Raw genomic sequence first — 15839 nt, 5'->3', positions numbered from 1 at the left:
GATCTGTTTAATTTATACAACACGTACAATTGTATCTGTGGGCGGGGAGGGAACGTAACGCGACGTCACGCAAAGATGAGCATCTTGAGTCAAGTCACCTTAAGGAGCGACGAGTCCACCCGCAACGCGTATCACAATAAAAGTCGATTTATATTAACGAAAGTGTGTATTTTCAAAAACATCGTCAAAGAGAAGCAGAGGTTTCCCAATATAATACGATTAAGTGTCGCGACATGACATATTTTAGGACGATATGATGGATTATCGCGTGATCTCATCATCGTAGTGTTTTACTCTGAAAGGCTGACACCGGAAGAGGGAAACGGTCACGCGTAACTTGGCTGGAGTCAGCTCCAGCTGACAGTGTCTGCTGAAGGAATCCGAGCGTGTTTCTGGACGCGCACGCGGAGGATACAGACTCGGGGTCAGGGCTGGACGGAACCGGGTTCGTGGATCTCTGGACAGAAGTGTTTTGTGTGAGCTCGGGGAACATTAAAAAGGTTGCACGCGATGGCTGTGCTGGGAAGCGCCGGACGCCTGGTTCAGTGTGAGTGAGAAACACGTTAATCTCTCTTTTATTCACAGTAATGGTTGTTTTACTTGCACGTGTACTAGTTTTATGTAGTAGTACTTTAGCTCGTACACGACTGAGCTCAAGTTAGCGGGTAACTCTGTAGCACGCCGGTGACATTGGCATCAGTCTGTTTGGTAACGACGTTTTAATACAACTTCCGCCCGCAAGATTTTCACAATATAATTCCAATTTCCATTTTCTTTAACAAATCTCCATCAACTCATGTACATATGTCGATTCGAATACATCTGAGTAATCGAGTACACGTTTCCGCGTCATGTTCGCGTTCAAACGATATAAAACGTTCCATTTATTTCACGACCGTGCTTTTGTTTTGTTGGAGGGTCGCGAGCATCCGCTGGTGACCCCCGTTGTTTTGTCGCGCCTCCACGTTTACTTTGGGTCGTACTTAGAAATAACGTTATATAATGGACTTACGTTCCACTAGCGCTGCGTTCAGGTTCTGCGCTTGACTCCGAACAATTCTCGTGACGAGTTATTCTTCACAAGCGGCGACAAAGACCTCGTTTGACCGAGTTACACAATTCCAGTGCTGTCAACTTGCGTAATTTATAGGCGCCTCCAAGTGACCGGTTGAGGTACTGCAGACTGACTCTGTTTTCAAATTAAAGTTTAGTGACCTTAAGAGATAAATGTTGGATTTAAGCGTTTCATTCTTCAATCAATGGGATGTTTAACATCATACAATGATTTTTATTTTATTCAAATGCTGATTTATTGTTTCACCATCATCTCCAGTCGCCAGAAGCAGCATCAGTTGGAGTGTCCGGAGAAGATCCACAGCTGCAGCAGCGGTCGCTGAGAATGTGGCTCCGGAAATGCAGGACAACAGGTGGACTTGTTTGACTATGTTTTTAATGTGAAGATAAACATGGATTTGTAAGTAATAGTTATTTGTAAAGCTCCTTTCTAGACCAGGGTCACAAAGCGCTTTAACAATCAGTTAAAATATATTCTTTAAAAGATCAAGACAACACCGAGAACAACACAGGAATTCCAGAAAATCAGAGAAAAGCACAAATAAAAAAGTCTTAAGATGTTTCTTGAAGGAGTCAGTAGATCATCAAACACAGAGGGAGAGGAAGATCGTTCCAAAGCTTAGGAGCAACAGCCTGAAAAGATTTCTCTCCTCTGGTCCTGAACCGTGTTCAGGAACCATCAGTAGATTCTGATCCACAGACCTCAGAGCCCGAGCTGGGGTGTAAGTCTGGATCAGATCACTGATGGAAGGTCTGACCATGAATAGATCTGAAAGTAAGAACCAGAATTTTAAAATTGATCCTAAAAAGAAACTGGCAGCCAGTGAAGAGTTTTAAGGATCAGGAGAAATGTGAGTTCTTCTACTAGAGCGATCAGAATTCTCGCTAATATTTCTGAACGGATGCTGAAGGATGAACAAGTGATGAAATTGATTTACTTAATCCGTGTCATTTTGGATCATCTGCTGAAGAAGCCAGTTTAGAATTAGACAAGTTTGCCTTGATACACATTCAACCTTGTGTTGTATGTGTTTAAATATGTGTAACCAGGACAACTTTCAACACCTTTTAAAGAAAATAATTATAACAATAGGATCAACTTTTGCATTAATAATGATGTTATACAACTCTAGAATATTTCCCCAGTGAGAAGAGGACGCAGAAATGAAGTAAAGTCTGTTATTTTTTTTTTGTTTATCTTTAACATTTAACACATAAATTAACAAACAAGCAAGTCTCTTCAACAGCTTCTCCGTTAAAAAAAGGTTTTTCTACGATATTAACACTTAAAGCTACGTGTTAACATGTTATTTTGACAGATGAGGAAAAGAAAGTTGTATTAGATAAAGTCAAAATAAGGACAAACAATTATTCTTAAGGTGTTGTGTTTCTTCTGTGCTCAGAAAGCCCAAGACGGGAATCCTGATGCTGAACATGGGAGGACCAGAGAAGCTCGAGGACGTCCACGACTTCCTGCTTCGGCTCTTCATGGACACAGACCTGATGAAGCTGCCTGTGCAAAAGTACGACTTCAACGACACACACACACGCACGCGCACACACACAGAGCAGAGATTTGACTACACAATTATCACTTCCTGGTTCCCGGGCATCATTCTACTTCCTTGTGTGTTTGTTGTACAAACCTGTTGAAGAAGGTGAAGCAACAACCGTTCAATCGTCATGTGACTAACATTCCTGGAGTTTTACGAACGTGAATCACCTTCAACTATTGTTTTATTGCAAATGTCTGAAACGGTAAAATAAAAACATTTGTCTGCTACTGTCAATCATAAGATGATGACAGTTTTATGTGAACTTGAATGATTGACAGTCAATGTCAGCACCAGTAGATTCTTGTTATTGTTAAAACTCTTCTTTGATCTTCTTTACAAACATGGTTTGATCTTATTTACACTTTCTGTTCAATTGTGTCATTAAAACATGCACACAAACTGAAAAACTCACAATGACGGACACACACACTCATGCGTTGACCATGTGACGCACACAAACACATGTGTATTAAAAAGAATCAACACACAGACAAAAACTGATACACACTGACACATGCACACTCACCATTTGACACAAACTGGCAAGCACACACAAATGCACAATGACAAAAATACACAAACAAACTGACACGCAAAGACCAACAAAATCTAACACACTCACGCACATGGACACATGCACCAATATAAACAAAAACTGACTACTGACTCGCACATGTACACCAACTGACATGCACGCGCACATGTACACACAAACAAAAAATGACACGCACTCATGTACACACAAACTGATCTACACCAATGTAAACAAAAACTGACTCACACATGAACACATAAACTGACATGCATGTACACACAGTCATGTACACACAAATTGACATACACCTATGTAAACAAAAACTGACTCTCACATGTACACCCAAACACAAACTGACATGTGCGGACAAACAAAAACTGACACACACTCATATACACATAAACTGACACAGCAATGAACACAAAAACTGAAACGCATTTACACAAGTACACACAAACTGACATGCTCTCACAAACTTAAACACGCATACACAAAATTAAATGCGTGCACACAAAATTAAATGCGCACACACAAACTTGAATGCGCACGCAAACTTAAACGCACACACAAACAAACAAACACAAGCTAAACAAAAACTGACATGTTCACATCTTCATATTGTGTAACCACACACTGATGTAACAACAATCCTTCACTGTCTCCACACACGAGTGTTTCTGCAGCAGATGTTCTGATGCTCACTGTTGTCTCCTCAGTAAACTGGGTCCGTTCATCGCCAAGCGTCGCACGCCTAAGATCCAGGAGCAGTACAGCAGGATCGGGGGAGGGTCTCCCATCAAACACTGGACGTCCATGCAGGGGGAAGGCATGGTCAAGCTGCTGGACGAGATGAGCCCGGAGACGGGTGAGTGACGGGTGACATGAGTGACATGTGTGAGCGTGAGATAGTGAGTCTGAAGGAGCGGCTCGACTCACACCCGAGACACACCTGCGTGAAATCTTCACTCCTGATCTGAGACAGTTGAAGCTGTTGACAAAGTCTTTCTCTGTGTTCGCTTCATCGTCGTCTCTAAAGGGAAACCAAACGTCCCAGAATATTGTGTTTAACGTCAACCCCGGAACATGTATCATCATTATTAAACAGTTCTTTGTTAATATATTATTTATATTCTTATATAATTGACACAAGTTTATTCTAAATAATTTACTATTACTGTTTTTTCCAGAGATTTGTAAGAATAAAAGAAAGTTTTAACATAGTTTTTGTAAATTTTACAAAACTATTACAGGCCATCATTTTGTGGAGGCCATTTTTTTTTCCGATGATTCTGTTCCGTTTATAAACACAACTTTGTTCTCCAAGAGGCGGTACTACACAATATACGTTTAACTGAGTTAGAAACATTTAAAAAACACATGACCCTTGAAAACGCGACAACCTTTTTTTAAAAAAAAATTCAGAAAATACTCACCAGGGCGATATACTAACTCACCATAAGATTTATTACGATATACTGTATTTCAAAATACTTGTGTAGTTTTAGGAAAGATTTTTACAGGACACTGAATTTCAGTGATTGTTAAACTCTCTTTTGAAAAAGAAATATTTATATTTTCAAAATATCGGCTTGGAAAGCTGTTGGTCGACTGTATCCTCTCATCCTCAGTCGTCGGCAGGATCTCGCGGAACTTTCATTGTTCATTGGAAGACGTAAGACTGCTGCCACCTAGTTTTAGGAAGTGAAATTGCAACACGAAAATAAACAAACGCTGTGAATACTTTCATATTAATTGTAAATTTAAAAAAAGGCGACGCTTCTGTCAATCATCTCTCACAGTTGTTTATTTAAAAAGAAAAAGTCACTAATTCATAATGGTTGTCGTTCAGCTCCTCACAAATTCTACATCGGCTTCCGCTACGTGCAGCCGCTGACGGAGGAGGCCATCGGGGAGATGGAGAAGGACGGCGTGGAGCGAGCGGTGGCGTTCACGCAGTACCCTCAGTACAGCTGCTCCACCACAGGTAGATCGGCGTCTATGTTCCTGCGTCAGAGCGCGTTATCATCTCGAACCGTCTCGTTCCAGGCAGCAGCCTCAACGCCATCTACCGCTACTACAGCGACGGAGGCGACCGGAGCAAGATGCGCTGGAGCGTCATCGATCGATGGCCGACACACCCTTTATTGGTGGAGGTGAGACGGGAGAGAAGGGGTCGAGGGGTTGCTGGTTCAAAGCTGTGATGGTTTTTGTCGCTTTTTCCTAGTGTTTCGCTGAACACATCCGCAACGAGCTGCTGAAGTTTCCGGAAGAGAAGAGGGACGACGTGGTGATTCTCTTCTCCGCACACTCGCTACCGATGGCGGTACGTATGCTGAGTTGACGCTGGAAGGGATGGGATACGTTGTTGAATGGCACCATCTAGTGGCGGCGCCTTGAACTACTACAATGTATCAAGGGTTCCGCTCAGTGGAAATTTTAAGTAAAAAAAAAAGTTTTGAACGATACAAGGACATGTTATGTTTAAAGAAATGTATGTTATTAATAATAATAATAATAATTATAATAATATAGTTAACATCATATTTATCTAGCGCTTTTTAGTCAGTTGAGTTCACTTCCTGTTTATACTGCGAGAAAAAGTAAGTAGAAATAATAATATTAATGCTGCCATCTTGGATTTTGTCAAAACTAACACAACTCTTGGAGAAATATAAGAGTAGGATTAACTGTTTCAAAAGTAATTTACAACAGTTTTTAAGGAACTAACTGTAATAAAAGTATTGTAACCTGGCAGCAAATCTATTTGAAGCGAGACAAAAATGTATAGTATCAGACTTCAAGTTTATTTGTTGATAATTTGTGCTTAAATAGATGTTCTTTTTCCAAATGTTTTTATGACTAAACACACAAGTTGTGCAGCAAAGGTTGAGTTCTTACCTTGGATCGTGTTGAATAAAACAAACATTGTTACAAACTCTTCTTTTAAGTCAAACAATGTTCACTGTGTTTTGTTTGTTATTACTGTTATCAGAGGACGCTCAAGATGAAAGTGTGCGAGCGGGAGATAGTGAGTCTAAAGGAGCGGCTCTAAACACACCCGAGACACACCTGCGTGATATATTTTATTATTTTGTTTGATTAATTATTGCAACTATTATTTTATTGTCTTTATCTTCATCCTGATTAGTTATTAATTATTTCTACATTAACAGAAAGACCAAATGTTTATTTACTGCTGAAACGACTACAATTTTCCAATGTGGGAAGAATATCTGGGAAAATCCATCAATGAATAATGTTGAAGCAATCTTAAGACGTTTGTATTTGTTCAGGCTTTTCCTTGATTTTCTGGAACTCCTGTTATGTTATCAGTTTTATCTTGACCTCTAAAGAATATACTTTATTGAATATTGTTTTGATTGTTTAAGTGCTTTGTGATCCTGGTCCTGAAAAGCGCTATATAAATAAAAATGACTTACTTACTTACTTACTAGTAGTTGAAGAAGTTGTAGTTTTTGGCGCCCCCGGGTGTTAGACAAGTGTAACTGCAATGCCGTTGCCTTCCTGGTAACTTGGAAGAGTCTCTCAGTGCTTTGAAACACTGTCTTTGACCGACTGCTGTCACTCAAAGACTGAATGGGTGGGTCGTCCAGACAAACTTATATAGCGAAGAACCTTGATAAATTAATAGATATAATAGTTATGCGAGTTGTGGTCAGAATTAAACCAATTATTAAAGTAAATGTGAGAAAATAATGATGTTGTTTTTTTTATGCTGCTGCTCAGTAAACATCTGATTGGTTTGTGTGACTGACAGGTCGTGAATAGAGGTGACCCATATCCTCAGGAAGTCGGGGCAACGGTCCAGAGAGTGATGGAGCGACTGGGTCACTGTAACCCCTACAGACTGGTGTGGCAGTCCAGGGTGAGTTTGTCCGCTGGACGAGTGTTTCTCTGTGTTATGTTGTCTTAATTTGAGCTAACATACACTTTAGTTCTTCTAGCATCAAGGGGTTGTTAGGAAGACACTTTATCGGCCATTTTTAAAGTCTTTGTCTCTGATATCTGGCAATATTTGTCAAATTAAACCACGTTTAACTTAATTAATACAAACATAAAAATTGTTGATGCAAAGATACTCTTTCAGTTTGTGTGCATGTGTTTTTTGTGGTAAAGGGGATTTACAGTTTGACAAACACACTCATGCGCACAAACTGACAAACGCACTCATGCATACAAACTGACAAACGCATGCACAGAAACGGCTACACATGCAGAAATCTTGACACACTGAAACACGTATACAAACGTATACAAGCACACATACAAACTGATACACACAAACGGATACAAACACACATGCTTTGTGACCCTGGTCTGGAAAAGCGCTATACAAATAAAAATGACTTACTTAATTACATACAAACTGATGCACACAGTGACATGTACACAAACGGATACAAACACACATACAAACTGAAACGGGCAAAAAAAAAAAACGTTCGAGTAAATTCCCTTAAACCTGTCTCTCCACTAGAGGGAGCTGTCCTGTCTTGTATCTGGTGTGTTTGCGTTGAAGACGTTGATGACGTCAGAGTGATCATACTGTCGACCCCTCAGGTGGGGCCCATGGCGTGGCTCGGCCCTCAGACGGACGAGGTGATCAAAGGTCTGTGTGAACGAGGGAAGAAGAATCTCCTGCTGGTGCCGATCGCCTTCACCTCCGACCACATCGAGACGCTGCACGAGCTGGACATCGAGTACAGTCAGGTGCTGGGAGAGGAGGTACACGTCACTCTTTTAGTCACTTTTATCACGTCACACTTTTACCTCCTCACTTTTATCACATCAATTTTAATACGTCACACTTTTATCACGTCACACTATTACCTCCTCCCTCTTATCACATCAGTTTTAATACGTCTCTCTTTTATCACATGACTTTTAACATCTCACTTTTATCACATCAATTTTAATGTCTCACTTTTATCACGTCACACTTTTATCACGTCACACTTTTATCACGTCTCACTTTTATCACGTCACTTTTAACATCTCACTTTTATCACATCAATTTTAATACGTCTCACTTTTATCACGTCACTTTTAACATCTCACTTTTATCACATCAATTTTAATACGTCTCACTTTTATCACGTCACTTTTAACATCTCACTTTTATCAGATCAATTTTAATGTCTCACTTTTATCATGTCACACTTTTATCACGTCACACTTTTATCACGTCTCACTTTTATCACATCACTTTTAACATCTCACTTTTATCACATCAATTTTAATGTCTCAATTTTATCATGTCACTTTTAATGTCTCACTTTTATCACATCAATTTTATCATGTCACACTTTTATCACGTCACACTATTACCTCCTCCCTCTTATCACATCAGTTTTAATACGTCTCACTTTTATCACCTCACTTTTAACATCTCACTTTTATCAGATCAATTTTAATGTCTCACTTTTATCATGTCACACTTTTATCACGTCACACTTTTATCACGTCTCACTTTTATCACATCACTTTTAACATCTCACTTTTATCAGATCAATTTTAATGTCTCACTTTTATCATGTCACACTTTTATCACGTCACACTTTTATCACGTCTCACTTTTATCACATCACTTTTAACATCTCACTTTTATCAGATCAATTTTAATGTCTCACTTTTATCATGTCACACTTTTATCACGTCACACTTTTATCACGTCTCACTTTTATCATGTCACACTTTTATCACATCAATTTTAATACATCTCACTTTTATCATGTCACACTTTTATCACGTCACACTATTACCTCCTCCCTCTTATCACATCAGTTTTAATACGTCTCACTTTTAATGTCTCACTTTTATCACATCAATTTTAATACGTCTCACTTTTATCACGTCACTTTTAATGTCTCACTTTCATCACATCAATTTTATCATGTCACACTTTTATCACGTCACACTATTACCTCCTCCCTCTTATCACATCAGTTTTAATACGTCTCACTTTTATCATGTGACACTTTTATCACATCAATTTTAATACGTCTCACTTTTATCACGTCACTTTTAACACCTCACTTATATCACATCAGTTTTAATACGTCTCACTTTTATCACGTCACTTTTAACACCTCACTTTTATCACATAAATTTTAATACGTCACACTTTTATCATGTCACACTTTTATCACATCAATTTTAATACGTCTCACTTTTATCATGTCACACTTTTAATACGTCTCACTTTTATCATGTCACACTTTTAATACGTCTCACTTTTATCATGTCACACTTTTATCACATCAATTTTAATACGTCTCACTTTTATCATGTCACACTTTTAATACGTCTCACTTTTATCATGTCACACTTTTAATACGTCTCACTTTTATCATGTCACACTTTTATCACATTCATTTTAATACGTCTCACTTTTATCACGTCACTTTTAACACGTCACTTTTATCACATCAATTTTATCACATAAATCTTAATACGTCTCACTTTTATCATGTCACACTTTTACCTCCTCACTTTTATCACATAAATCTTAATACGTCTCACTTTTATCAAATCACTTTTGTCACATCACTTTTATCATGTCACACCTACATCATGATGTGCACTAACGTTCTCATGCCTCCTCAGTGTGGCGTGGAGAACATCAGAAGAGCCGAGTCTCTGAATGGAAACCCTCTGTTCATGAAGGTGATGACAAAACAACACAACTGTGTGTGAAAGTGTTTCTCTCTCACCTGCACTCCTCACTCTCTGCTGACCACCTCTCTCACCCTCTCCCTCGTGGTCTCCCTCCTTCAGGTCCTTCTTCTTCTTCCAATCTTTTTCACAAATCCCTCAGCTCGGTGTGAGTCTGTGTGTGTATATATGTGTGAGTGTGTGTGTGTGTGAGAGTGTGTTATTAAGAGGGGGCAGATCAATGGGAACCTTTCCAGCTGACTACAGTAGAACTGATCCGCCCGACTGGCTGGCTGGGCAAACCCGCCGCCGTCCCAGACCCCTTACCAAGCCTGTGTGTTTGTGTGTCTGTGTGCGTTTGTGTGTGTGTGCGTCTGTGTGAGAATCAATATCCAGAGGGTGATTAGTTGGTAGTTACTGGAGGAGAGCTGCCCTGGTTTGAGTTTCTCACTCAACCGAATCTCTCTGCTGCCATCTGCAACTACACAACCACACACTGACTTTTCATGCTGAGCTCACACACGCATGCACGCACACATGCACATATGCACGCACACAGACACACACCTTATGCACAGGCACACATACACACACAGATACACACATATACAGTAACAGATACAAGCGCGTATGCAAACAGAGATGCACACATATACACAAATGCATTCACACACACCCATGCACAGGCAGACGCACACACACACACACATGCACATTCACACACACACACACCTGCAAATTCACAAACATGCACATGCACAGGCACACAAAAACAAGCACATAGACAAACACACAAGGTCATACACATGCAAACAGACACACAAACTAATAAACAAACACAAAGTCATACACACGCAAACAGACACACAAACTAATAAACAAACACACAGTCATACACACGCAAACAAACACACAAACTAATAAACAAACACACAAGGTCATACACACGCAAACAGACACACAAACTAATAAAAAAGCACACAGTCATGCACACGCAAACAGACACACAAACTAATAAACACACACACAAAGTCATACACACGCAAACAGACACACAAACTAATAAACAAACACACAGTCATGCACACGCAAACCGACACACAAACTAATAAACACACGCACAAAGTCATACACACGCAAACCAACACACAAACTAATAAACAAACACGCAAAGTCATACACACACAAACAGACACACAAACTAATTAACAAACACACAAGGTCATACACACGCAAACAGACACACAAACTAATAAACAAACACACAAAGTCATACACACGCAAACCGACACACAAACTAATAAACAAACGCACAAAGTCATACACACGCAAACCGACACACAAACTAATAAACAAACACACAAAGTCATACACACGCAAACCGACACACAAACTAATAAACAAACGCACAAAGTCATACACACGCAAACCGACACACAAACTAATAAACAAACACACAAAGTCATACACACGCAAACCGACACACAAACTAATAAACAAACACGCAAACAGACACACAAACTAATTAACAAACACACAAGGTCATACACACGCAAACAGACACACAAACTAATAAACAAACACACAAAGTCATACACACGCAAACCGACACACAAACGCACAAAGTCATACACACGCAAACGGACACACAAACTAATAAACACACGCACAAAGTCATACACACGCAAACCAACACACAAACTAATAAACAAACACACAAAGTCATACACACACAAATGGACCAGAACTAATAAACAAATACAAAGTCATACACACGCAAACCGACACACAAACTAATAAACAAACACACAAAGTCATACACACCCAAACCGACACACAAACTATTAAACAAACGCACAAAGTCATACACACACAAACGGACCAGAACTAATAAACAAACACAAAGTCATACACACGCAAACAGACACACAAACTAATTAACAAACACACAAGGTCATACACACGCAAACAGACACACAAACTAATAAACAAACGCACAAAGTCATACACACGCAAACAGATGCAAAACTAGCAAAAAAAAGAACAACACTGAACATAACTGACACCCACAAACTGGCATACACAAACGTACGCATGTGCTCAAATGCATGTACACAAACTGACGTCTTACTTGCACAAACGCAACGTGACACACACATTTTACACATACACACACAAAAACATACACACACAGACTGAGATTCTTACAAACGTACACACAAATGAATCGGACATTCAGTAATTTTGTCACAAAAAAAAGCGAACCTGTCGTATCTTTTACATGTTGAACGTCTGTCGTTTCAGGCTCTGGCTCAGTTGGTTCATTCTCACCTTCAGTCCAACATGCCTTGTTCCCGCCAGCTCACCCTGCGCTGCCCCCTCTGTACCAACCCCACCTGTGGAGAGACCAAGGCCTTCTTCGCCAACCAGAAGCTCTAACTCACACTCACACACACACACACATACACACACACACACACACACACTCTTGCATCTTCCAGCTATGGTTCTACCTGCGAGCAGCAGCAGGTTCGACCTTCACGGACTGAACCTGAAACAAACGAAGCCTCCTCTATTCCTGCGGCGAAGTGGCAGCACCTCATGTGGCGAAGTTAAAGTCCAGCTCAAAGTCAAACTAAATCTTCCTGATCCTTCTTCTCTTGGAATCGTGTGACTCGGATCCACCACTAGTCTGTTTTACCTCCCACCTCAGGCCCCCCCCCTCCGCCGCCACATCACACCGGATAGTTTTCTGGAACATTACGAGGCTTCGGGATTCTTTGGGGGGTTCGCCACTCTCTGGCTTCTACACGTTAGCGTCAACGCTACCTTGATGACGATGTGCCTTTCTTTTCACGCCGGCTTAACGAACGATACGTTTTCCAAAGCGTGTCACTTCCTGTTTGACGCGATGTGCCGCGTCGCTCCCGCCGTGACCTGAAGCTCAAGATTCCACCACGATTCCGACCACAGCAGTATTAAGACGACCCCCGACCCCCCCCCCCACCCCCCCACGACCGTCTTTTCCAATCTATCGACTCCATTCTTCCGCTCTCGGAATCAGAGGTCACTTCAGGTCACGGCTGGACGACTCCCCCGGTTCACCTTCTTTAACGCATTATGGCATTAATTTATTGTAGTTTATTTCTGTTTTATTTTTATAACTATTGAAACTATAGTCGTGTGGAAAGATGTTAGTGCTAAGAAAAGTCTTCCTGTTGAATAAAAGTCTGGAATAATCAACTAAAACTCTCTTGTTTTCTTTATTTTCCCCCTGATTTTCCTGCTTTATGATTCACGTTATGATACTTTAACAAACGGATACATTTTAAAAATATATTTTTGGTTATGAAAGTATTTATTGTGAATATTATCGTCCGTGACAAGATGATATTTTTTCTCTACTGTTGGTGTTAAAATGACAAAAAGAGGAGAAAGGTTTGTTTTTTTTATTTTAAAAACAAGGCCGGCCCCTCGCAGCAGTTCCAGGATCTAATGTGGCCCCGTGGGAAGATAAAAAACCACACCCCTGGTCCAGAGTCAGCCTCCCTTTGTTCAGGACCTTAAAAAATCTCACTTAAACAAAGACCTGATCATTTGTTCCTTAAGAATCTTCTCGGTTGATTTTCGGATCCTTTGATCGTCGTTAAAACATCGACCATCTTTGTTAATTTATTTTTTAAAAAAAGTAAAAATTCTAATGATATTGTTGCTTCACGCCTTCTTTCCTCCATATGTTATCTTTTCCAATCTCCTCCATCATCTCCCCTGTGTTCCCTTCTTTTTCCAATCTTTTCCTCATCTTCCCTCCTCCCCCACCAGCCCTCCGTTCATTCCTCTAATGTTCCCTCCTTCTCTCTCTCCTCCTTTTTTCTTCTTCCCAGAAGTCCCCCCGCGGTGCTGCAATCACCTCTGCTGCTGTTGATTAAGCTGAGAGAGATTGGCTGTCCACGACCCAATAACCCCTGAGGGTGAGACCCCCCCCCCCTCCACCCTCACACCACCCCTCTTGTTGTCCAGCCTCCCAACATCTCGGCTACAGTCTCAGCTTTCATTTCATTTAAGCTCCTCGACGGCTTCTCTCTCTCGTCCTCTCACCTCCTCTGGAGCGATGCACTCGTGAGATCCTTCATTCTTTCCAAGAGAATCAAAAATGATCAGCAGCGAAATTCAGATTCAGGAATGTGTCGGTCTGGACCGCGTTCTGTCGCTCTGTCAACTCAAAATTCTCTGCATCAGGCCTGACTTTTCTTCTACTGTCTTTGATTTATTTTTAAAAAAATGGCAAAAATCATGTAGTTCCCATGCCAGCCCTGCGTGTGGCGCTGTAGCGCTCTGACCACAGATGATTTGCATTCAATCTTGCCCAAAATGAACAACACCAACATAAACATAAACTACCTAAAGCAGGTGAACATCTCTGAAAAAAATCAACTGATGATAAAAAAAAGTCGTAAAGTTACAGGTGTGTTACAGGTGCACGGACATAGCGAGGAGGCGGGGCTTAAGCGCCAGCCATACCCAAATCTGAAAGGCAACAAAAAGATGCATAAAGTTCCCCACGTCTCCTGAGTAAAACAATAAAGGGTTCAAAACCCGATAATTTGCCTAAAAGGGGCGTGGTTGACTCGACTAAATGGGCGTGGTTTTATCAGCCAATCATACTTCAGCTTCAAACTCCTTCTCATGACAGGTGATTTGTTTAAACTGGAAGACGGTATTTCCAAGATGGCCGACACCGCAAACCGCTTTCAAACCTTGGTTTAGTAACGGACGCGTAACGTTGCAATAGTACGTCGATGGGGGCGGAGCTTTGACGTCAGCATTACTCGAAACAAGGGGCGAAGTTCGGTGTTAGAAAGTAAAGCAAAAACAACAACAACTAATTTGCATAAAAAGGGGCGTGGTTGACTTGACTGAGAAGTCAGTAGTTTGAATCTAAATCGGCGCCATTTTCATGGCTAATGCCTCAAATATCCCCCAAAACAGACATTTACGACCGTTGAAAAACGTATTAACAGCTCGGCTAAAAAAAACAAAAAAACAATTTGCATAAAAAGGGGCGTTGATAACTTGACTGACATGTGCGCGCGCATTAGCAACCGTAGCTTCAACTAAACCAGCACCATTTTCATGGCTAATGCCTCGAGTAGCCGCCAAAACAGACATTTACGATCATTGAGTTTTTCCTTCAACTCAATAACGCTTGACGGAGAAGAAAACACAAACGTGGTAAAAACGTCTCACACAACAAATCGACCGATGTTAAATAAACCAAACACAGTTTGAGTGTCGTATGAACATGACTTTTACGTTCCTTCAAACATGTTCACAGCCTGGTTTGGTCAATAAATAAAAGGTATTAATGGATCAACTGAAGCCTCAACTAAACCAACCAATAATAATTCCTTCTGTCCTCAGTTTTGATATTCAAGCGTGCGGTTCCAAGATGGCCGCAGCCTTGAAAAGCCTTCAGAACCGTGGTTCAGTAACAGACGTGACTAATGTATTTTTACTTTAACAGTATTTTTTTTACCTTTGATAGAATGTTGCTGCAGAAGATGATAACAAACATGGAGAACTAAAGTTAAAACGACATCCTAGACGTTTCTGTTACACTCCCTGAGTACTTTTATCTTTTGGACTTGACTACATTGGAAGGAGGGTGAGTTAGAGGGTGAGTTAGAGGGTGAGTTAGAGGGTGAGTCGGGGGGGGGGGGCAGAATATTTGGTGTAGAAAACAGTTTCAGTCTGACGGTGAACATGATTCTGACGCTATAAATGCTGCGTGAGTGTGTGTGTGTGTGTGTGTGTGTGTGTGTGTGTGTGTGTGTGTGTGTGTGTGTGTGTGTGTGTGTGTGTGTGTGTGTGTGTGTTGTGACTGCAGGCTGGTTGTAATTGAAAAGCTGGGACGTCAACCCTATGACCTCCTATTGAGAGAAAGACCATTGATTCCTGCAGAGAGAGAGAGGGGGCGAGAGAGAGAGAGAGAGAGAGAG

The 15839-nt window shown here is 40.7% G+C and overlaps 1 protein-coding gene across 1 annotated transcript; it reads left to right on the top strand.

The window, feature by feature from the left end:
- Positions 1 to 364: 364 nt before the first annotated feature.
- On the top strand, positions 365 to 13083 carry fech (ferrochelatase). The gene is made up of 11 exons (XM_087790983.1): positions 365 to 547; positions 1334 to 1427; positions 2478 to 2597; positions 3882 to 4030; positions 5015 to 5149; positions 5212 to 5318; positions 5390 to 5488; positions 6944 to 7051; positions 7747 to 7911; positions 9793 to 9852; positions 12145 to 13083. The coding sequence occupies exons 1-11, from the start codon at positions 511 to 513 to the stop codon at positions 12277 to 12279; spliced, it is 1209 nt and encodes a 402-aa protein (XP_087647109.1). The 5' UTR covers positions 365 to 510; the 3' UTR covers positions 12280 to 13083.
- The last annotated feature ends 2756 nt before the right edge of the window (positions 13084 to 15839 follow it).

The sequence above is a fragment of the Callionymus lyra genome, chromosome 5 (genome assembly GCF_982586985.1).
Source record: "Callionymus lyra chromosome 5, fCalLyr1.hap1.1, whole genome shotgun sequence".
Classification (NCBI taxonomy): Eukaryota; Metazoa; Chordata; class Actinopteri; order Syngnathiformes; family Callionymidae; genus Callionymus; species Callionymus lyra.
The sequence above is the reverse complement of the archived record's forward strand: the minus strand, read 5'-3'. Positions and strand labels throughout refer to the sequence as shown.